General features: G+C 36.5%; 2 protein-coding genes across 3 annotated transcripts; one reads left to right on the top strand and one right to left on the bottom strand.

Moving 5' to 3' along the window:
• Positions 1-11277: 11277 nt before the first annotated feature.
• LOC143575037 (uncharacterized) lies at positions 11278-13329 on the top strand. 2 transcript variants are annotated; one of them, XM_077059503.1, is made up of 3 exons: positions 11278-12294; positions 12420-12456; positions 13101-13329. In XM_077059503.1, the coding sequence occupies exons 1-2, from the start codon at positions 11453-11455 to the stop codon at positions 12454-12456; spliced, it is 879 nt and encodes a 292-aa protein (XP_076915618.1). In that variant the 5' UTR covers positions 11278-11452; the 3' UTR covers positions 13101-13329. The 2 variants fall into 2 exon arrangements, with proteins under 2 accessions (XP_076915618.1, XP_076915617.1); XM_077059502.1 differs by lacking the exon at positions 13101-13329 and having other exon boundaries at positions 12420-12951.
• A 4261-nt stretch (positions 13330-17590) lies between these two features.
• Positions 17591-20953, bottom strand: LOC143575036 (proteasome subunit beta type-6). Its single transcript, XM_077059501.1, has 8 exons — positions 20803-20953; positions 20617-20693; positions 19753-19808; positions 19439-19511; positions 19208-19319; positions 18042-18115; positions 17859-17933; positions 17591-17758 (listed from the first exon to the last, which is right to left on the bottom strand). The coding sequence occupies exons 1-8, from the start codon at positions 20915-20917 to the stop codon at positions 17627-17629; spliced, it is 714 nt and encodes a 237-aa protein (XP_076915616.1). The 5' UTR covers positions 20918-20953; the 3' UTR covers positions 17591-17626.
• Between the last annotated feature and the right edge of the window lie 1891 nt (positions 20954-22844).

Here is a 22844-nt window from a genome sequence, read left to right as displayed (position 1 = left end):
TTTATAAGTATTTTCTGTTTTTGTTGTTATATTTTTATTGTTGGTTACTGGGTCTTGATCATTTTTGTTTAACTCTTTTTGGTAACTTATAAGATATATTCAAGTTTTTTCAAACTGAAAGGGCTGTTTTTGTAATTATCGGGCGAAGTTGTTGAATCGGCGAAGTTGTACTTAACTTCGCTTAGGCGAGGTTAAGAATAACTTCGCCTGAACCAACTCAGCCCTATAAAAGGGGTTTTCTACAGTAAAATTTTTTATTAACTTTTTTTTCCGGCGAACTTAACCCTTAAATTTTTCCGGCGATCTTAGTTTTCAATTTCGATTTCGATCTTGTGTTCCTGTGTTTTCTACTTTACTTGTGGTATGTGTTGTCAAAACATCCTTTCATTCTCTTTATAATTTTATCCGGTTCGAGACCTCGGGTCGTCGAACACTCGAAGAACCCTCGAAACCAAGGTTTTCGACCTCACGTTACGTGTTCATGGACGACCTTTACGTCCATACACCATTGAAATATGATGTTCTTCTTGTGTATATCGTTTAATCGGTCCAAAAACATCGGATTTCGACCTCCGAATCCGAACAGTCGCCGTTTCTGTTTCAGGCGAAGTTATGGTTTTGGCGAAGTTAATCTCAACTTCGCCAGACACTTAAGTTCGCCTAGGGCGAAGTTATCCACAACTTCGCCTGGGCGAAGTTAACCACAACTTCGCCGTGGCGAAGTTATCATCAACTTCGCCTTGGCGAAGTTATCCACAACTTCGCCTTGGCGAACTTAACTGTAACTTCGCCTTGGCGAAGTTATCCTTAACTTCGCCTATATCCTTTTCTTTTAACTGTTTTGTAGACGAATTTACTGATGAAGCGAAGTTGTCCCCAACTTCGCCTCAACTTTAATTTCGCCTGTGTATCTTACATCACAACTTCGCACTTGCTACACTGCGAACTTGTGAGTTACGTAAAACGTCTCTAACTTGATTTGTTTTGTGCAGATATGGCTGCAGTTGGAGGAACTGGTGGTGATGATGGTGATGAGCAACGACAATTCTTTCCAGCTCATAACCAATACATTACTTTGGATCCTGACGCACGAGGCGTTGACGACTACAGGGAGATTATCACATTTCTCCAGAGATCAAGGGTGTTTCACGCGATCACTAATACACTACCCATATCTCTGCCTAACATACAAGATTTCTGGCAGACGGTGTATTATGATTGCAGACCTGAGCCTCCGGTGATGCGAGCAACCGTCAATGGTCAAAACATACAGTTTTCTTCGGAAGACATTCGGTTGGCTCTGCAGTTCGGCAACGAGACACGAGACGACCCAACGGAGTTCGTAGCTCCTTTCCGTGACGGAGCATACTTGAGAATGGGTTATTCGGGTCCGCTGGGGGACTCGCAGAGGAGGAAAGGCTTTCTGCTGGACCAATGGCGTTTTCTGATGCACGTGTTAATTGTGTGCATGTCCGGCAGGAAAGCAGGAACAGACGGGATGGGTGCGACGATGCAATCTGCCATGACGGCCCTGACTTACAATCGTCGTTACTCTTTTAGTCAGATGATTTTCTATGAGATTGATCGTCAGAGACGGGCGACGGCGCGAGAACGATTTATAATGTATCCGCGATTTCTTCAAATGATTATTAATCATGTCGCTCCGTCTCTACCGCAACGGCGCCCTATCAGATACGTTGAGTGCGTAACAAAACGTATCTTTGCTCAGTGCAGAACGTCGAGCACTCGAAGCAACCCTGAACGCCGTCCAAGGCATACTCCACTGTTCGGGTATCTCATTAACCCGGAGTATGTTCCTGCAGGAGGGGACGAGTTCAGGGATCCCCAACCACATCAGGCGGCAGCACCTCATGCTGTATCAGCTGCGCCTGTTGTCACTTCTGCTGCTGTGCCAGCTACTTCATCGCAGGCTGTGTCTGCTGCTGCAAACATTGATCTGGATGCTGCCTTCAGTGGACACGGTCTGTTCGATATGGATCTCTCGGGTTCTCAGATTTTGGGTACTACCTCAGCGGCTACTTCGGTAGCTGAAACCGAGCTGGATGAAACATTTGCTGAGGCCAGACGGTTGTTGGTGACTCGGGAGAGGATATCGGGTAAGCGGCCGAGGGCTGTGGATGAGGATGAAGATGATGAAGATGAGGAAGAGGCAGTCCGACTTGTGCTGAAACGCTCACGTCGAGAACGACAAGGTATGGCCACTGGAGCGGGGGAGACTTCAAGGTTCGTACGATTTGCTCCGCCTGCCTTGTCAGGTATGTCTCTATTGCCTACTACTGCACAGGTTACTACGGTCGAGGCGTCGGCACCAGCAGTTGTGTCGCTACCACCCCAACTGGTTGATCCCCCGGTGGTAGTTGCACGCTTCGTCGACTCAACAATTACAACAACTGCAGGGTTACCTAGTGTACCACCTGCGGTCACTTCAGCTGCTACTTTTCCACCAACTCCATCGCCTGCTTCAGACTCTGAACGGATTGCTTCGCTGGAGCGTATTGTTGCTGAACAATCGAAGACCATTGACCGCCTGGTGGAAGCCAATCAAATCCAAGCCGCCCTCCTGGTAGAACACGGACGAACTATCGATGCCTTCAAGGAATTCTTGGCATCTCAGGGGGAGACGACTTGCAGGGGCGATGAGTTGAGGACAAAGAGACGACAAGATCATGACGATGATCCCAACGCACCTTCGGGTGCAGGTGGTGAGCTGCCAAGAACCTCTCAGGATCTTGGGGCTTCCACAGCTGAGGGGGAGTCAACTGATGCAGCGGGTGATGATGTTGTGGATGTTGATGACGATGCTGATGTTGAAGACGTCATCGATGCTTTGAAGGAGTTAGATGAGGAGGAGGTTGATGACTTTGTGAATGATGATGACGATGATGTGTTGCCCGTGGAGGAAATTGAAAGGATTGGAGAAAATATTGATGTGGTGAATGTGTTGGAAGAAGGAGAGATCGTGGATGACGCAGTGGAACATGAGATTCCAGCTGTTGAAAGAGCAGATTTGGGAGATGAGAATGTGGTAGATGATACGGTATGGGAGGAGCAACCAAATTGGAAAGAAGGGTGTGCTCAATGGTTTGTTAAAACTAAGAAGCCTGCAGTGCCAACAATGTTTAGAAAGACGTATAATATAAAGGGCTATGCAGAGTCGAAGAAAGGTATTATATGCTGGTTGTACGACAAAGAGTTGAAATTATTTGTGATCAAAAGGTACGACGGCATTCAATACTTTAAAAGATTATTGAGATCTCTAAACTCCCTACCGGAATGCGAGGTGAAAGAGTTAGCAAGACTGGGGCTAATTAACAGAAGTAACGATAATATGGCGAGAATTATTGAAAAGATCGTCTGGAAAGAAGCCATCAAAGACAAAAAGTTTGAACTGCTAAAGCCTCAGAAAGGAAGATTGATAGAAGATAAAGATAGGGGAATGAGGGCTGACGGAAAACCATGGATGGTTATGAAGTATAAACCAGTCCGACATCTGAAGGAAGTACCAATGAGAGTCATGCCCAAGAATGTCCTAACAGATCTGAAATGGTGGTATGTGGATTGCGAGACAGCTGAGGCGGTTATGGAAGATGAGGACGAACAAGAAGTTCTTCGGGTTTATGACCCGATGCATCTTGTTAATCTATCGCAGGCTGATCTGGAAGTGCTGAACAACAAGAAGATCTTCTACATTCCTGCTTGGAAGGATCAAGCGAGGAAATATCAAGGAGTTGTGTCGGTTTGTGTGAGAGAAGGGGCGCACGCGTGAAAGTGCAAGATTACAAGACTCAGAGATCAAGATATGAAGCTACTGCCAAGGGGGAGTCTGTTGGTACATGTTTGTCAGTAGTTCATAGTCTAGTATTTGTTATCGAGTCTGTAATATAGTTAATGGTTTGTTTATGTTTTGTTTTGTAAACTAGCGAAGTTATCAGCAAGTTCGCTATGGCGAACTTGCTGATTTAGCGAGGTTACTGACAACTTCGCCAGTGGCGAAGTTGTCGTGTTTAAATACACTGTTTCAGCCGAAACAGAAGAGGACGTGAGTTAGGGTTTTTGGTTACGCTTTGTTTCGTTTTGTTCTCTGTAACAGTGACTTACTGTCACGTGTTTAGTTATTCAATATAACGTGTTTACCTTATAGCTCGTGTTCATTGTTCGTGTATTCAATCTCTACAATATCTACACTCGTACCTATATACGCAGGGATTCCGCACCTGCGTTGTTAGAGATTTCCCGTGTACGATCCGCGTTCAGGAACCTACAGCCTTCCCTGATGGCTTGTATCCGCAGCTGCGGGAACAGGCAGAGTACTTCACCATTGGGAGGCATTTCCTGCGGGAACAGCTTGCGTACTGCGCGTAAGGACGTCACGTCTCTGAGCATGGTGGGTCCTGCGGATCCAGTTGGTTTCTGTGCAGACGTCCCTCTTCAAGGTGAGTCTTGCGGGTCCAACTGGGCTCTGCTGGGACCTACCTCTTCACCCACCAAGCAGTCAGAATACACAATGGCTTTAAGCATCGATTTGTTAACCTTTGATACAGATGCTAAAGTTTTAGCCAAGTTGTATGGACCTGTGTAATGGGGCATTTTAAGGTAGATAGTTGCATGGACCTGCGTAATGGGGCATTTTAGGGCAGATAAAGCCCCTACACCATCTCCCTCATATGCGTCTTGAAATGATAATTATTGAATGATCATTATCCATCAAACAAGTTGTTTACTAAATGTGTTGATGATATGACGGAAAATGCCCCTTAAATAGCATTAACCATTATGGTTTGTCTTAGGCTATGCTTTATATTTCATTTTTTACCACTCTGGACCATTTGTCACATAATGTCTTCTCAACTTTTCCTCTACCTTCAACCTCACCATTCAATCAATGTTATACTTCATTCTCTACCATTCAATTTTTTATATTATTTTAATACCCAAAAAAAATGAAAAATATTTGATTGGTCGTAGTATCTTGGTATAGCCCATGAAGACCCAACCACTAGTGGCCATTGGAAGGGTGGCATGATGTTTCAGACTTTTAGTGACATCATTTGTGTCCCCTCAGCATCATTAATGGTGCTTCGTGAATCATACCTCTTAACCCTGGCAATCCAAAATCATATTACACAAATGTATATGTTAGACCGTGTGTAGTGAATAACGCCTCTATAAGAGATTGTGCGTCATGTGACGCCACATCACCATAAACGCATTATGCATAATAGGTGTGTAGTGAATAACCCCCTTTATATCATTATTAAAAAAACATAAAAACTTCTTCACCATTCATTATCCCACCAATCACAAATTTTCAACACCACCGTTGTGAGGTTAAAGGTTTTGAAGGTGGGGGCTCCCCCCCCCCCCCCCCCCCCGCGGGGGTGTGTTATGGGTGGGAATGTGTCCCACTATGAGTGGTCTCATACTTTATTCAAAATTATTGATTTGTGCCAAAAAGACAGTATTAAGATTTATTAGGGATACGAAAATTTGAATAGAAAGAAAGTTGATAGATTCATCATAAGAAAGTTCTAATTGGTCATAAACATGGCGTGTGTCAAATGCCAAAGCTTACCAGCTTCCAATGTAAATCTTTGATTATATGCCCTGTCTATCACTTTTTTTTTTGTGTGTTTCTAAAGAATAAAAACCCACCAAAAAAATTCTTTTCAAAAGAAGAGACCACATAAGCCAGTAAGCCAGCAAGGTACCATGTGAGAAGACTACTTTTAATTTAATAACAAAGAAAATATATATGTAACTGGTACAATGTGCATTGAAAGTTGTATCAAGTATGCCCGTACAACTCACCCTTAAATCAATATTTTCATATTTTTGGTTATTTAAATTTGAATTTGGATCCTTTTCATTGCCATCAACAATAATAAACATGGTTGATTTTACTTTGGGAAATAATTTGAATCAAGTGTTTTCTAGAATAAATAGAACCGTTCTAAAAAATTAACCAAACTCGAGCTCTTTTAAGTTAATGGTCCAAACTCAAGTATAATCGAACTCGAGTGGTTTACACACTTATTAATTATTTCTGATCATCAGGATCTAATATTAGGATAGTAGGTTTGATATTGACATTGATGTTGCATATCACTTTATATACTTATGTATTTAAGTGTATGCATGCATGATGCATGTGTAATACAAAAACTCTCTTTGGTTGTGTAAGCTTTTTAGATCAAGCATCAAAGCTTTATGCTATACTTGTGGGGGATGTCTAAAGGCCCATAGGCTACCTGATAACACTATGGAATAAGCCCATTTTGTATGGTACCTTATTGCTTATTATTCTTTAACCTACCATCAAGCCATACCAACATATTCCTTTGGCATGTTTTAAAGTTTAAATATGTTCCAAAATATTCATGATTTTTTTTTTTTACTTTTTCCTTTGTAGGATTAGTAAATGTTTGAATGCAGAGTTTATACATTATTCAAACATTATTAAAGGATGGTGGCAAATAATTGATTAACTGAAGCTTTTGGCTGGTTCTGTTCAAGTCCTGTGTATTTTAATAGGTATGAATCAATCTATTTTTCTTACTCGTTTGTTGAATTAATAACTTTTTCAACAATTTAAGAGAAATAGTTTGTAATACTTGAATTTGAAATTTTACCAATATGATGGTTATAAATAAAATATATAATACAAGATATGAATTACATTCAATTTATATAAAACTTACAATGATAGCTATCTTGTGTACTTTGTTGGTAATTTAGTGTAATTAAGGCCGTTTTAATTCAATTTACTCAAGACAAAAGAGAATTAATTGCTACAAGTTAAGATATGTGGAGTATACACTTGTACACAACAGCTCTCATTTTATGGCACCTTGGAACACGGTGGTTCAAGGCTAAAAGCCCCCCAGTGACCACGAATTTCCAAACCGTCCTCTTGGAATGGTTCGGGGCAACACTCTAGCGGGTCCAAAAACAACATGGTTCATCAATAATAAGCGTAATCAGTAGCAAATGGAAACGTAATAATCACTGGCGTGCTACTATAGATTAGTATTATGTTGGATCAATGGCAACTTGACTCTATAGTGGTAACTACGACTAATAGTAATATTGTTACTTTTAATGTAGTTTTCTGCATTGGTTTTTTCCATTGAGAAAACACAAAAACTATCGACAAATTTTAACCGCCAACTTATCGACAAATTAGTCTACCACTTATATAAGAAAGATCTTTGTTCTGACTACGGGACACACGTTTTCATAAAGTCACGCTGAATTCTTAAAGCCTCAGTAAGCCGGCCCATGAATCCATGATAGCCATCAATTCTTTACTTTTTCTTTTTTTATTGCTAGCCCAATCTTATATGTGATATTGTTAACATGTTAGTAACCGGTCCAAATGTCCGATCCTAACCGGTTACTAACCGATTCTAACCGTCAGTTAATGATTGATTTATATTATTGATTTCAAAACCGGTTACTAACCGGTTAACTGATTTTTTTATTATTTTATTAAAAACCGGTTAGTACCCAACCCGACTAACCAGTCTAACCGATTCTTTTCCGCAAAAAAAAAAAAACCGGTTAGAAAATTAACCGGTCATAGGTTAACTGATTTATGCACCTCTAGTTGGAACTAATTAACTTAATGATTATGTAAGTGTATCACTAATTTAATTATTTGGTTTTTAATTTTTCAAATTGTATTTTTCTATACATATATAGCCAAAACTACAAAATTCCTTTAAAGTAATTAACCATGATATATAGCTCTTTAAATATCTAACAAAATAATATTAGGAATTCGTAAATAGATCACATGAATCACATTCGCATAACCTTGAATAAACTATAACTTTGGATAATATTTTGTATGAAAGATAAATCATTATTACAATATTAAGATGTTACATAAAAGGTCTTTTAAAATTTCAAAGCACACCTTATAATAAACCGTTCGTACTCACTTCATATAAAAACATACTAATTCTTAAAATTAAGTTACGTTAAACGTTAATTATCAACTATGCATACCGGACATATGAAAATTCTGTTGCCTTTCGTAATTTTGTTGCCTTTGGAGAAGAATAGCTTTTCTAGCCGGCAGTTCTCTAAAATTGGTGGTTGTAATGAAAAATTATATTGAGTTGAGTTGTTTGTTCAATAATTTTATGTGACACGTAACTTTTAACAAATCAACCGACAAAAGAATATAATATTCCATTTATCGTCTGACTTCAACCACACAACTCCCAGTCTCCCACATGTTTTTTAGTCAATTTATCGCTTACATTAAAAAAATATATTAAAAATAAATCTTCAACGTTTAAAATGCTGAGTTTACTTTTTTTTTCTTTTAACGATATTTTATTTTTATTTCTATAATTTGAAGAGCATTGTTGCTCCGCTCTAGCTAGACTATGTTGTTTTAACCGGGTCTACGCTTGCTTCAGAGTTTGGCTTGGTCGTTCTCTCGAGAAACCATACCACTGGCTGCCACTTGACAGTCGTGTCGCCATAAGGGCGTAACTCTCTGACGAAACACACGGTGGGACGAAAACCCGGGTAAGCTCTGGATCCAAACTAACAACCTCGCAAGGCCTAGCGCAAATCCTTTATTGCCAATATCCATTCAAAGTGAGACAAGTGAAAATCAAACTTGGATTTTCGCAGAAGAATCAAGTCTTTCTACCACTATACCATAGGTGGAGGATAAACGTAAAATTTAGTGAGAATAAAATTCTTCAAACCAATAGCATATTTAAGTCGAACTATCACTTCAACCAAAGTCTGAATAACACCTTTACATTTTGCAACAAAATAACAAACTAATTGTCTAAAGTCTAAACATATTAACAAAGGGCATAAAATCTCACAAGAAAATCACTTCAAACCCATTAACTTGATTTTTAACGAATTCAAGACATGCATGAACCCGTGCACTATATCTCAATCGTTTCCTTGATTCCCTTTACCCAACTACAGCAGAACCACTCGTGAGGACCTGAACCCAACCTCCCATCTTGAGTATTGTACGAAAGCAACCATTGCCATCGCCCTATTGACTGTCATATTGACCAAAACTGTTTTACGGCTATCACTTCTATCTCTTAAGCCACGCATTGGTAGAAAGCTCAGTCGATCATCATAGCCTGCCGTTGTACACCGCAACCCTAAAACGACTTGAATAAAAAGTTACTAAGAAAAAGTGTTAAATAGTTCAATGATTCTTATCAGGATGAACTAGAGAAAGATAATACTATTATAATTGCAAGATAATAAATATTAGACATGTAGAATACAATATATTCTGAGAAGCTGGTCTAGTAGCAAGAGACATACATTTTCTTAGTGGAGACACATGTTCAATTTTTACTTGGGCCAGCTTGAAGAATATCTAGGTAAAGAGATGAATCAGGACTTCAATCCCGTGCTTAAATCCGACCAGGGCTAAGGATTTACAGATTCTATCCAGTTCACACGCGTCAAGTGGCACGGTGTATTATTGTACTATTTATTATGTTATGTTAACTTTCCTTCCGTTACCAAAGTAAAGGAGGAGATGACTTCTAATAGTAATAATAATAATAGAAAAAAGTAAGTCATCTCCATCTCCATCTCCATCTCCATTCATTTCAGACTTTGTTTCTTCTCCGATGGATTCAGTCATCAGTCATCATCACTAAACTAAACCCTAACTCCCTTCAGATGCTATACTCTTCATCAAGGTCAATTCCACTTCAATTCAATCCTTTGATTGCTTAATTTTTCTGTTAGGGTTCGTGGATCTAATTTGATCTATTTCGATTACGTTTCGTAACCGACTGGCTAATTAATATTTTAGCATTCATGTTGATATTATCAGCCGTTAATTGCGGTTTTTGATTTCTGACATTTGCGGTTATACTGTTTTAGGGCTAGTTTAGGTGCATATGATTTAGTAGTGTTTTATGAATTTATTATAATGTTTTGGAGGATGTAGATAATTAACAGGATCTATCTGGCTTGGTTGTTTATGAACTACTTTCATTTCATAAGTCCATATTAATCCTTTGATTGCTTTCATTTTATGTTTGCGTATTACTAATCGTTAGCTGGTGATAAGGATTTTGTTTTTCTAGGGTTTGTGGATCTAATTTGGTTCATTTTATGATGTTTGCTAATCGATTGATCGGTTTTAGCGGATAATTCAGATTTTTTGGTTTTTGATTTGTGACATTTTTTTTTGGTGCTGTTTTAGGGCTAATTTAGGTAAATATGATTTAGTGTATATGGAATATAATTTAGGTGTATTAGGAGTATAGGCCATAGGGAAATAGCATGTGGATCTACTACTATTAGGTTTTATGAATTTTTATATTTATATTGTTTTGGGGGATGTAGTAGGCTTGGTTGTTTATGAACTGGGTCATAAGCAGGTCTATTTTTTATAATTCAAAAACTCTGTCTGTTTGGAGATTAGGATTGTGAATGTTTCATGATCTGTTTGGGTGTGTGTAATTAGGGCTGTAAATGAATTAAGCCAAACAAGTCCTTGTTCTTGTTCGTCCGTTAAGAGTTTATCGGGCAAATGAATGGTTCACGAACAGCTAACTGAACGAAATTTCTTGTTTGTGTTCGTTCATTAAGGAAATGAACTTGTTCATGAACGATTCACGAACGCAAACGAAAGTAACTAATGTTTTATTTTATTTGGTTAATTTGAGAATGGTCAATTTCAACAGTTTGGTCAGGCTACCACGTTTGTGTTGGTGTTTTTTTAACATTCATATTCTTATGTTAATTATACATATATTAATTTATCACATAATACTCATACACACACACACACAAATATATTTGTTTTATAGCTAATAAATTTGATTAAATTTATATGATAAGATTAGAAAAGTCATTAAAAAGTATTAGAAACCTTTAACGAACACAACATAAAGGGGGTAAAAAAGGTTGTCTACATTTTACCCTCCTCATACCCACCATAGCTTTGCTATTGACGGGATTTACGGAGTACAATGATGATGATGATGATGATGATGATGATGACAATGAACAAAACATAAACAAACAAAGATTAATGAGCATATTATCGAACGTTCACGAACACGATTGAATGAGCATGGCCTCTGTTCGCGTTTGTTCATTTAGTTAGCAAAACAAAATTCCTTGTTCACGTCCGTTCATTTATTAAACGAACGAACTTAAACGAACTTCCTGCTGAACAGTTCGTCGAACTTTCGGTTTGTTTACAGCCCTTGGTGTAATTTTGCTTATTTTTTTTTAATCTTTCTTTTCAGGCATAATTGTTTGTTGGTGATTTGGTTCTGGTCTTTTATGCAATAATACAACCCTTTTTAATCAAGAAAGAGCTTTTACACATCATATGCATTCAGATTATTAATGTTGATACACACATTTTTCTAGAAGATTTACACAAAGCTCCATCTTGACACTTGTTATGGGAAACTTTCACCTTGATATCAAATGGGAAGATATCACATGTCCCATATGTTTATCCTTCCCACATAACTGTGTTCTTCTTCAATGTTCTTCTTTCAATAAAGGATGTCGACCTTTCGTGTGTGGCACCAATCATCTACACTCAAATTGTTTGGACCGTTTCCAAGTTGCTAACAAAGTGTCACCCGAGTCAAACTCACTTTTGACTTCTGATGAGTCAACCGTGATAAATGATTCCTCTAGCAAACCATTATGCCCTCTTTGTAGAGGTGATGTTACTGGCTGGGTTGTTATAAATGATGCTCGAGTTATACTAAACGAGAAAGAACGTTGTTGTGAAATTGAAAAATGCACGTTTAGTGGGAACTTTATGGACCTTCGGGAACATGCTGAGGTGGAGCATCCTCATGCATGCCCATCAAAGATTGATCCTGCGAGACAACTTGATTGGGAAAACTTTCAGCAATCTTCTGAGATTATTGATGTTTTGAGTACTATACATTCAGAAGTGCCACATGGCGTGGTTTTGGGAGATTATGTTATAGAATACGGTGATAATGGTTCTGGAGATGAATATGAAGATTTTCCTGGTGCTAATGGAAACTGGTGGACTTCATGTATTTTGTATCAAGTGTTTGATAAGTTCAGATGTTCTAAGAACAGAAGACGGACGAGAGTTGGTGAATCAAGGCGAGGAAGCCGTCGAATGAGTTATGATACTTCTAATTCTGATGAAGGTTCTGTGGGGTCTGCAGAGTTTGCAGAATACAGAGCTGATGTGGCAGAAGATGACTTTGTGACTAGGAGTAGGATGCCCAGGGGTAGAACTGGCCATCGCAGGTCAGCATGATTTCTTTTTGTCTTTGGATGTTTATGTTTTCATAATCATGTTTATGTTTCAGAAATCGATATGTTTTTGTCATACATGATTTGATGGCCATTCTTGCTCTTGTTTTATGCAACAGTTCGCGAAGACGTCCCTCTCGCTTCTATGATAATTAGGTAAGACACATCAGTTAATGCGTAAATAATATCTGCTTATGGATATACTTACATACAAGTTGCAATAAAAACTTGAAATTTTGTCCCGGGCCCGTATATCAGAATCTCATATCAAGACGTCTTTAATGTTCCTTTTTAAAGATTGAATGAAGTGTCATTTTCTTAAGTTGTATTTATCCAACTGCAATATCTTTTCAAAGTAACGGGTTCAAGTCAAAGTCTGTGCTGGGTCGAGTCAGGCCGAGCACATATAACCTCCTAAATTTCTTGCCAATTTACACAAATATTGCGATAGTATTATATTATCTTGATTATTTTAACGCATTAAATGGTGACATAATGTAAAGACATTATGACAAAAGTATTTCTGATGAACTCAAACTTGACCCGACCCGGCCTGTTTGGGTCAAAGTCGGTTGGGTCGTGTTGGGCACATACAACCTCCTAAATTGCTTGGAAATTTATATAAATTGTGATAATATCATCTTGATCGTATTTGACGCACTAATTATTAATAAAATGCAAATACATTATGACAAAAAGTGTTTTACACAACATGATATTGTAACATAGATAAGCTCTCATTTCTTGTTTTTAGTTGCATTTGACTTGATATTTAAATTTTCTTGTGGATGTTGTGGTAGACTGAAGATTACTTGTTTGGAAGGCGTGCATTTAGATTAAGAAGACAAATATGTGATCCTGTGTAGTGCTGATTTTGCTGCTTTTTTTTTACTTGATGGTTTCGTGGAATTATGTTTTTTGTTTTTTGAAAAACCGCTCGTGGATCACTGAATAAACTTAGAAACCCATGTACATTGATAGGGGCAGTCTTTTGTTATCATTTTCTGATTCCAAACTAATGCAAGAACATACACACAACTTGGCTATGGTGCAAGTTTTTATTGTATGAATACATGAACACCTTGTTTTGTGTTTGTTTTTGGTTTTTAACATTTCAGCTTTTGCATTTTTTTTGTTGGAGGTGTTTGATTGTTACTTTTGATGGCTGATAAAGAGCAAAAATAAATGTAAACTAAAATATTATCAAATATGTACAAAGTTAATTAGTGGGTGTGGGCCACCGGGTTGGGTTATGGATTAGTAAAAACTAAAAGTACGTGGTTCTAATAAAAATTGTGGTATAAAAGTAGTCGTGCTTATTGGCTAGTTTATAACAAACTGAGTAGTGTCACATATAATATATTATAATGGATACAACTAATTGTGACCATTTTCTCATGTCTCATCTCATATGACCCGTAAGATAGTAGTGGTGTCTGAATAATGAATGGTATAAGTGTATAACAATGATGTTTATATACCGCTAACCTTTTAATAAACGTAATATAACATGGAAAAGTTGATGTAAAATATATTGTTTCTGTACAGTAAAAACAAATAAAGTTACAATAGTAAAAAGAAAACACTAACGTAGAATAATAAAAATCAATTCTTAGTTGGGGACCGTCCCTAAGAATCATTTAAAATTCTTGAGCCGAGGGAGAGTATTTAATTACATTTATTTTCATATACAAAATGTTTTTATAATAAGCTATTTATTTAATTTCACATAACTAAAAGCACAGTTAAGTATTAGATTGGGGGTATACCTAGGGATAAGCTCGGTATCGGTACCGAAAATATCGATCCCGAAATTTACAAATTCTTGGTACCGGGACAGTACGGTATTGAAGGTAAAAATTCGGGAAATACCGGTACTGTAACGATCCCGAAACTCAAAACTTTGGTACCGATTCGGTACCAACGGTACCAAATTGGTACTGATTTTGGTACCGACACCGAATTTGCTCATCCCCATTTCCTCTCATGCGTGAGATGAGGTGGATGATGGGTCGCCCCACATCACATTTGATATGGCAGGGGTCACGCGCGTGACACACTTGGAAGGTAGTCACGAAGAAGTATCATGAAATTTTACGAGTCCCGGCCTATCGGTCACATGGTTCGATAACTGAAAAGTGGAGGGAGATGATTAGCAAGGTAGGATGGTTTAACGATCTTTACATCAACCCTAGAGTAATCCAAAAGGTGGCATTAATGACGCCGATATTTACAAGTTGGCAAACGAATGATATGTTGCCAAATGTAAGAATGTCTTCCCCTACCCACAAGTTTGGGAAATTGTTCGGTTGTGTTCGAAGTAGCATCAAGTGCCGAATGAAGTCGAGTCGGTGAAGCGGACAAAAAGGTCCAAAAGTGGAGAGTTAAGCACGGGTGGTTCGGATGCCCGCTGTAACCAAGATCTTAATATGTGTTTAGCGATGACTATCTGGTTGAACCGGAACGTCCGATTGGGGGGACAAGGCAAAGGATAAGCCAAAGACAAAGGGAAAGGGAATGAGATCGTCTTCAACCGATAAACCGAAATTAGCTTTTATAAATGATGAGTTTACAAGTTTTAAAGAGTTGCAAATTGAGAAGAAAATGAGGCAACAAAACAAGCGAAGAGGCGGCCAATATAGAATGAGAAAAACTCGTTTAACGGAGGCCGAGCGGAAAGACGAGTCCGAGTAGAAAGATTTCGATCTCTTAATGCGAGATCTTAGCCATCTTCACGGACAAGAGCTCGACTTGACGTTGGCATTGAAACGAAAAATTGCCAAAAATAACTTAACTTTTGAATTTTTTAGTTATTTATGTTTACTTTTTATTAGTTTTTTTTTTCTAGTTTTTTAGTTTATGCTTTGTATTTCTTTTAGTTAATGAAATCGTTTCCGCTTTTTTAATTTATGCATTTTGATTTCTTTTATTAAATATTATGGTTTTTAAGATATATATTAAATATAAAAATTGTATTAAATAAAAGAAAATAGAAAATGGAGAATGAGGCAAGCAATGTATGCCTCTATTATCACACTCCAACCTACGACGGAATGTCGGGGTGTTACTGATCGCACAATAACTCACAAGACAGTATCATAAATAACATGGCAATATCTAATTATTTAAATTTAAATGATCAATGTATATCACAAAATCCAAACAAACATTATCCCAAAATTTTCAAAATCAAATAAATATGAAAATAAATTGTTTTAGTATTTTGATAACCTAATGGTATTATCTAAATATCTACTTGCTTGTCTTCAGCTATCTCATATAAGTACATGCAATATTTATGAAAATAATATATCAATACACGGTTGGTGAGCAAAAACACAATTTAATACATATAATAAATAAAATCAATTCCCATGCAAATGCATAACTACAACAAAACTACAACAATTAAATTGCAACAATAACCAAATAATAATCCGTTCATCATGACACTAAGTTAAGCTACTTAGATGGCGCAAGATCTTACTAATGGGGATGAAGATGAGGTCACCAACAATAAAACAATAAACACTTTAGCACATTACGTGTAACATATAATTGAGTAATAAACGTAAACGTGTAAATTAGAATTGTGGTTGAGGATGTGAAATATTATTGACGAGTGAAAGGAAATAAGAATAGAGAAGAAAACCAACTTGAGTGAGCTGACCAAACTGAACTTGCTGATTCCCTAAAAATTAGGTAAATGTTCGAAAGTTAAAATAAAACTAAAACGAACAAAAATTAATAACAAATCTGAATTTGATCTTAAAAATAAAGAAAATAGCACTTAAACGAGTGTTCGGTTCATAGTCGGTCCGAATGTCGTTATGAGATACACATCCAAAACTTAATTATAAACATAAAATATCGAAAAGTCAGTAGCTAATTCGGGCTAATTCTTAGTGTAATTAAAAAGCCCCAAATGAGTTCCAACATAAACCCCGTAATGAAAGCCCTCAATGGATTTCAAAGGATTTGAGGGATTTCATTCTAGGGTTTATAACAAATCATAAAAACATAAACTTACCCGGTAATTAGATGTAGAACTTGATTAACTAAACTTACAAAACCCCGCTTGACTTGTAATAGTCGAACCTTGAAGAACAATAACAATGAGACTTGAACTTAAATTCGCTAGAATAATCAAAAGTAATGAGTTGAGTAGCAGAAAAAAACGAAAATACTCCTTAGTATATATAGTGATCGGATTTATAACTGATGCTTATCATCAATTTTAATGATAATTCGTTTAATCTTGAATAGATGGTAATAACACAAAAACTTGATAATTATCCAACATTTGATAATGAAATTCATATTTAGAGATAGAAATTGATGGGGAATATTCTAGAATAAATGGTTTAAGCATTAGAAGGGATTATGATGAGTTTTAGAGGATAAACGAGTCAGAACAAGCTTTACACGAGTGCATAAACGAGCTGATTAACAAACTGTTGCAGCTTCTGATGTCACTAGGCTGCGGTATGCGGTGTGAACCACTCTCCCCCACCGCACGACACGTGGTGTGTTCACCAACCTTTTGCTTTTTGCAAGTCTATAGTTTGGATATTGATCCTTTTAACGCTAAAACTTGATATTTTAAATACTTAAACGAGTTGTAACGATACTAACACATGATAAATGAATAAAATAAACTTTTATTAATAAATCAAGACCCAAATTATAGTACGGGTCAGGTATTTCATAGTTTACAATTTAGAACTTAGGAAAATGAACACTAAAATTTCAAAATTGAAAAAAAAAGCATTTCATAGTTGTACATATTAAAGACAAATTAAGTAAAGCATAAGCATAATTAACTTTTTTGAATCAGGTATATTCCCACTAAATCGTTTTAAAAGTGTTATTAAACATTGATAGTTTGATACCTTTTTAAAGATAAAGATATAATTTTACACTATTAACTTCTTACTTGAGACTGCATAAAAGTTTATAAAAATCAACTAAAAAACCACGTTGGCTCGAGCTTGGTTTTCAGCTCAAATTTAACTTTACAAGCTGAATCAGCTCGACTGGCATCGTGATGAACGCAAGGGTTGATGTTGGTTCACCTGTTAACTCATATGTACTAATATGCTAACAAAATAAAAATCCAAAACCCTTCAAAATTAAATAGCGGTTAACTAATCAAACGCAAAGGTTGAACGATTAATAATCCTCACAACTAAAATAAAAAAGATGAGATACCATTTGTTTTATGCAGAATACATATGATAAAAAAGCAACATCAAACAGCATGAGTCATGACAAGTGAACTACTAAGCAAGAGTGAGTTCCGGTTCCATATCCAGGCAAACATAACCTAGGTGCTCATTGGCTCGGGATTTGAAGCATTGAGGATATCCAACAATGAGTTGTGTGCCTCCACCTCCTCATGCCACAAAGCAAGCTGATCACCTGGGTAGAACTTCCTTGTAACCCCCTCCGAGTTTATCTGCAAAACAATAAAAGAAAATATATTAGGTCGGTTAAGTTAGTATTTTTCATGACCTGAATCGGTCCATTTTATTGTAACCAAAAGAAAGGAAACTTACGGTGACGGTGCGAACAACACCTCCACTAGCACCGTCTCGTGCTATGGCAAGTGAAACAGCCTTAACCACCAGTTGCTGCACTAAGACAAAATGCAGATATAATTTAGCCTTAATATATTACATCACCAAACTAGAAAAGGTTTTGTGAATTGTGATAATATAATATCAAAGATTCAAAATTACCTCAGCCTCTTCCTGGGTCATGCCCTCCTTCCATGCCTGATCAAAGAACCCGTATAAATAACTGGATCCAGATCCTGCACAACATTAATAATTGAGCTCAACCCAAAGTTTAACCTCATAACGGCTGGCATTGAAATTTATGTGCAGTTACAAAAATCAGAGATGAAAATTTCCGCCTATTTATAAGTAAACGAATCAATTAAAACTATACTTTGCTTCTAACTAGTCACATTAGCCGCTTTAAAAAAAATACTAAATAAAAATACGTCAAATGATCAAACATGCCTACTATGGTATTCACACCAAAAAATTAAAATCGATAACACCAAAGAAATTGCAATGTATAATATCATAATTAGATAAAGATAAAAAAGAATGACGGTAAGCATTGCCTAAGTGACTCTAGTGTTTTACATTGATAGTGGCATGAAAGACCTAAAATCATGGGAGTTGAACTAAGCAATTTCTTCCATATCCTGGGAATAGAATCTTGTTCGTGACATAAAAACGGTCAAATAGAGGTTTATATATGAAAACCATTAACCATTAGGTAACACCCAATGTTTTTGAAACACTAAATGATAGTAATAAATAATAATAATAACAACAACAACAACAACAATAATAATAATAATGAATAAGTTAAATATTTTCTTGAACTTGATTTAAAATTTTATTTACTTACATGTGAAATTAACAAAAACATGTATGAAAATGTAAGCAATTAAAATTAAGTAGAAAAATTAAATAAATTTACTTACATGTGAAATTAACAAAAACATGTATGAAAATGTAAGCAGTTAAAATTAACTAGAAAAATTACATAAATTTGAAGAGTTTATGGATATTTAAAAAGAAATGAATCTTGACTTTCGCTTAGACGTCTAAATCCGATTTCAACAAACTAAATTTAGCTATCTAACCGAATGGAGCTTAGACAGCCATCTTCTTCTCGACGATTTCATGTTGGATTGCACAACCAAGAAGACGATGGGTTGCAATGGTCCATTTTGAAACAAACAAATTTTATTTATTGAAATCATTTTTAGTTATCTAACCGAAAGTCAACATTCTTTTCCTATTAAAGCTCATAAGCTCTTTGTTAAAACTTGCCCAAAGGTGTCCAAAAATTGGCAAACTGTTAAAAAAAGATAATGCAAACAAACCTCCAATTGCAAATGGCTGCTCAAGAATTGTTCCACCAAGAGGAATGCCATAAATTTTCCCACCTTCATATTTATCCCATCCTCCAACAATTATACCGGTTTGCAACATATTCTGCAAAATTATAAAGCATAAGAATATGAAAAGCTTAGCAAAATGGTATACCACAACAGCCAAATTCAGATATCTAGAAAGTACTAATCAATTAACAACTTTAAATAAAGAATTCAAACCTTGTTGCTGTAAGATAAAAGCCTAACAAGGTTTGCAGCAACTTTCACAGTAGCGGGTTGACCAAGCTGAATCCTGTTGAATTGCATAGATAAAATAGCATAAATTAAACTAACACCGATAAAGCGGAATTGGACTCCACATATCGTAAACACCACAAACATAAAGAAAACCTAATAGTGATCAAGATAGTTTGCTTTGTATATTTTGCACTTAAACATCGACATAATCTTTTTTGCTTAACATCAACTTACTTTAAAAAAACATATTTACAAGAAATCTACTAATACAAAGAAACAGCAAGTAATAAACTCACGTGTGCTGGTGAAGAAAGTATCTAACATAATCTGATACAATTTGAGAATCTGCAGCCTGAAAAACCAAGAAACAAGACAGCTGTTAACTTTACGTACGCCCCCATTAAAAATCTAGCTTTTACTCATTTACACAACAGGAACCAATATCCCTCTTTCCTTCAATATAGTGTATTTAGTTACACCAAATAATTTGTAAGTTCTTCACTTCATGATACACATTGTTCTTTTGAACCCCTAAAATTATCCAGGCTCTACGAAATATATACAACTTTGGTATTAAAACGTGTACAAATTGTGCTATGACACTATAAACCCATATAGTAAAGCGGATTCTGGGCTGTAAGACACTTCCTTACTTATAAAAGAAACACAAGAAGATGTGCGTCATAAAAGTTAATAACTTCTCATATTCACAACAATAGTTTAGCAAATAAGTAAGTAGAGACAATAAGACATTTAAATACATAGCATTCAACTTTTGGCGAAAAGAAAATCTTAATTTAACCACATACAAAGTTACAAACATATAAGAAACTACAAATAAGTGAACCATAAAACTAACAAGCAGCTCAATTACATGACAAGTACCATTAAACTAACTTCAATGACTAGATAGAAGCACTAATTTCAATGTATCCATGTCCATAAGGCATAAACCCTAGAAGCTAAACTCTTTTGTGTCTTTCTTTCGCAGTTTCACGATTTACACTTTCTTTTCAAATGCCTATACCTAAACTAATCCATGACCAAAAGCTTCTTATTAAACATTATTACACCTTCCTTAGTGCTCAACAATTAATTAAACTTCTGGCATAACACACACTAACAACAAAAACATAAACTTTAAACCACTCGACACATACCGATCCAGATCGACAGATGTAGACATTATCAGTCAGCTGCGTGATCTTATCACTCGCCCTGTTAGCCACGTATAACCCTAACACCAATCAACAATCATCAATTATCAAATCAATACACATCATATTAACAACTACTTAAACAAATTCATTATTATTATTATTATATTAAGGCTCAGGTCAAATTACCGGTGCTGGTACGCGAATCGGCGCCTAAAATCACGCCGCCGTTGTACGTCACTCCGATGATTGTTGTTCCCATGGAGTGTGGCGCGTTGACGTCAGCAGTAGCATCGTGATCCATCGTCTTCGTTGGTTCAACTGAATTTGAAAGCAGTGAAGAAAAAAGCCCTAATTTTTGCAGAGATTTGTTGCTGGTTATGTTCTGTTTATTATTGTTATTATTATTATAATTATCCTGACTTTCTTTCACAGCAAGTTATCGAAACCTTTTACTTATGGTGGGCTACTTGTTTAGTCCTTGTAGTAATAATAACTTGTTACATTAACTCATTAACCCCCAGTTTTAACATTTAACCACTCGAATTGTTACGGTTGTAAAATGATAATGAGGAAACACATAAATTATTAAATTCTTTAGGTAACCTAGTTCATGTGGTTGAGTTGGCTGAGGAAGGTTATGTAACACAAATATATCGGATATAACTGACTGTTGGTACTTCCTCTTAGTTGATTACACCTTCATCCCCACTAGGAGAACCACATCAAATAGATGAGGGCAAACCTTGCACTCTTGCTCGAAGTCCGTCTCCTAGGGCTGACCAACCACTACTAGCCCTGAACCAAAGGAGGTTATTGTTTAAGGTATCATTGATACTTTGAATGAACTAGCTGGAGCAGCCACTACTATTAATGGCACAACTGTTTCATGATATAACGCTAAATATATAGAATTCCTTTGTATAGTTTATATAATATTTTATTAGTTTTTGTTCGATTTTTATTAGAATTTGTATATTACTAACATATCTGAATAATGTAGGTTCCGGAGGTTGATCGTGGTTATGAAGAGCGAAAAACAAGCTAAAATGAGCTAAAACGGAGAACCGGAAGGATCAGAATCGAACTGGACCGAACTAGGATTGAATCGGACCGAACCGAACCGGCCCTCTATTTTTGCCGCCACGCTGCGCGGCCACAACACCTTTTCCTCATCGCGCGACGCGGCTATACCCAGTTTCCAGATTGTTCCACGTTTTTTTATCAGTTTTGGGCCTAGAAAACCTATATAAACACCTCTAAACTTAACCCTAAGCATACCCTGAAAGAGCCAGACGAATTTGGAGATTACCTGGGCTTAGGATTGCTCTTTTGGTGGGTTTGAAGGCTATGAATCATTCGGTGATGTGCTCCTCGATCAAGAACGAAGACTACGGGTTTTATCACCTATTTTCTTCCGTTTACATTATTTTTCACCATGATTTCTTTTAAGTTTGTTTTGTTTGATTTTATAATGATAGGCTAAACATTATAGACTACTTAGGCACGTAATGAACCTTTGTTGACGCTTGATATTGATTTGGGATTTATTTATCGTTATGTTTTATATGAACTAGTTAAAAGGTTTAATTATATTGAGTTGATGCATATGAATACTTAGGATTGTTTGATAAGTTTTATTATTTCATAGTTTGTAACACCCCGACCAAAGGCGGATTATACATCGGGGCGCCACATATTGCTTCATTACTCGCGACACTATTGGTGTCAATATTTATTAATACACATTTTATCGCGCACGCGCAGCGGGGAAAATAAAGAACATAAATCAAACATAAATCAATATATTATAAATTATAACATTCAAACAACATTAACTTGTCTTGATACATTTTAATTCTAGGTCCAAAAGTAAAAACGTCCTACGTGTCCACAAGCTCCAAAACAGCTACTGCAAACCTGAACATGTGTTAAAATAAACGTCAAACACTTGCGTGTTGGTGAGAAATCAAGTTTAATAGATAATCATAGATAATCACAGTAAATCTGCGCGCAACACGTGTATGTCTAGAGTTTAACAAGGGTGTAATCAGATTGTGATCAAGCCTAAGATAGTTCATAGATCATAGTTCAATCCATGCTCCCAATTGAGCATAAAAATGAGAAAACATCTGTGCAAGTGTAAACAAAGAAAACCGTAAACGATAGGTCTCCCGTGTTCAACTAATGGTACCAACGGAACTGCGGAATAGGCCGAACAAAGCGGTTAA

This window comes from Bidens hawaiensis, unplaced genomic scaffold (genome assembly GCF_021521415.1).
Source record: "Bidens hawaiensis isolate Kalapana, Puna unplaced genomic scaffold, B.hawaiensis_p1.1 tig00027287_1, whole genome shotgun sequence".
NCBI classification, from domain to species: Eukaryota; Viridiplantae; Streptophyta; class Magnoliopsida; order Asterales; family Asteraceae; genus Bidens; species Bidens hawaiensis.
Note: the sequence above shows the minus strand (reverse complement) of the source record. Positions and strands in the feature narration are given on the sequence as shown.

Bases quoted from the DNA above. Each gene is read 5' to 3' on its own strand.
- LOC143575037 (XM_077059503.1), top strand. From the start codon at position 11,453: ATGGGAAACTTTCACCTTGATATCAAATGGGAAGATATCACATGTCCC. The intron at 12,295-12,419 runs GTCAGCATGATT...TTTATGCAACAG, and splicing joins GGTAGAACTGGCCATCGCAG to TTCGCGAAGACGTCCCTCTC.
- LOC143575036 (XM_077059501.1), bottom strand. From the start codon at position 20,917: ATGGATCACGATGCTACTGCTGACGTCAACGCGCCACACTCCATGGGA. The intron at 18,116-19,207 runs GTTTGTTTGCAT...AATGTTGTGCAG, and splicing joins GCAGCCATTTGCAATTGGAG to GATCTGGATCCAGTTATTTA. The intron at 17,759-17,858 runs GTAAGTTTCCTT...ATTGTTTTGCAG, and splicing joins GTGTTGTTCGCACCGTCACC to ATAAACTCGGAGGGGGTTAC.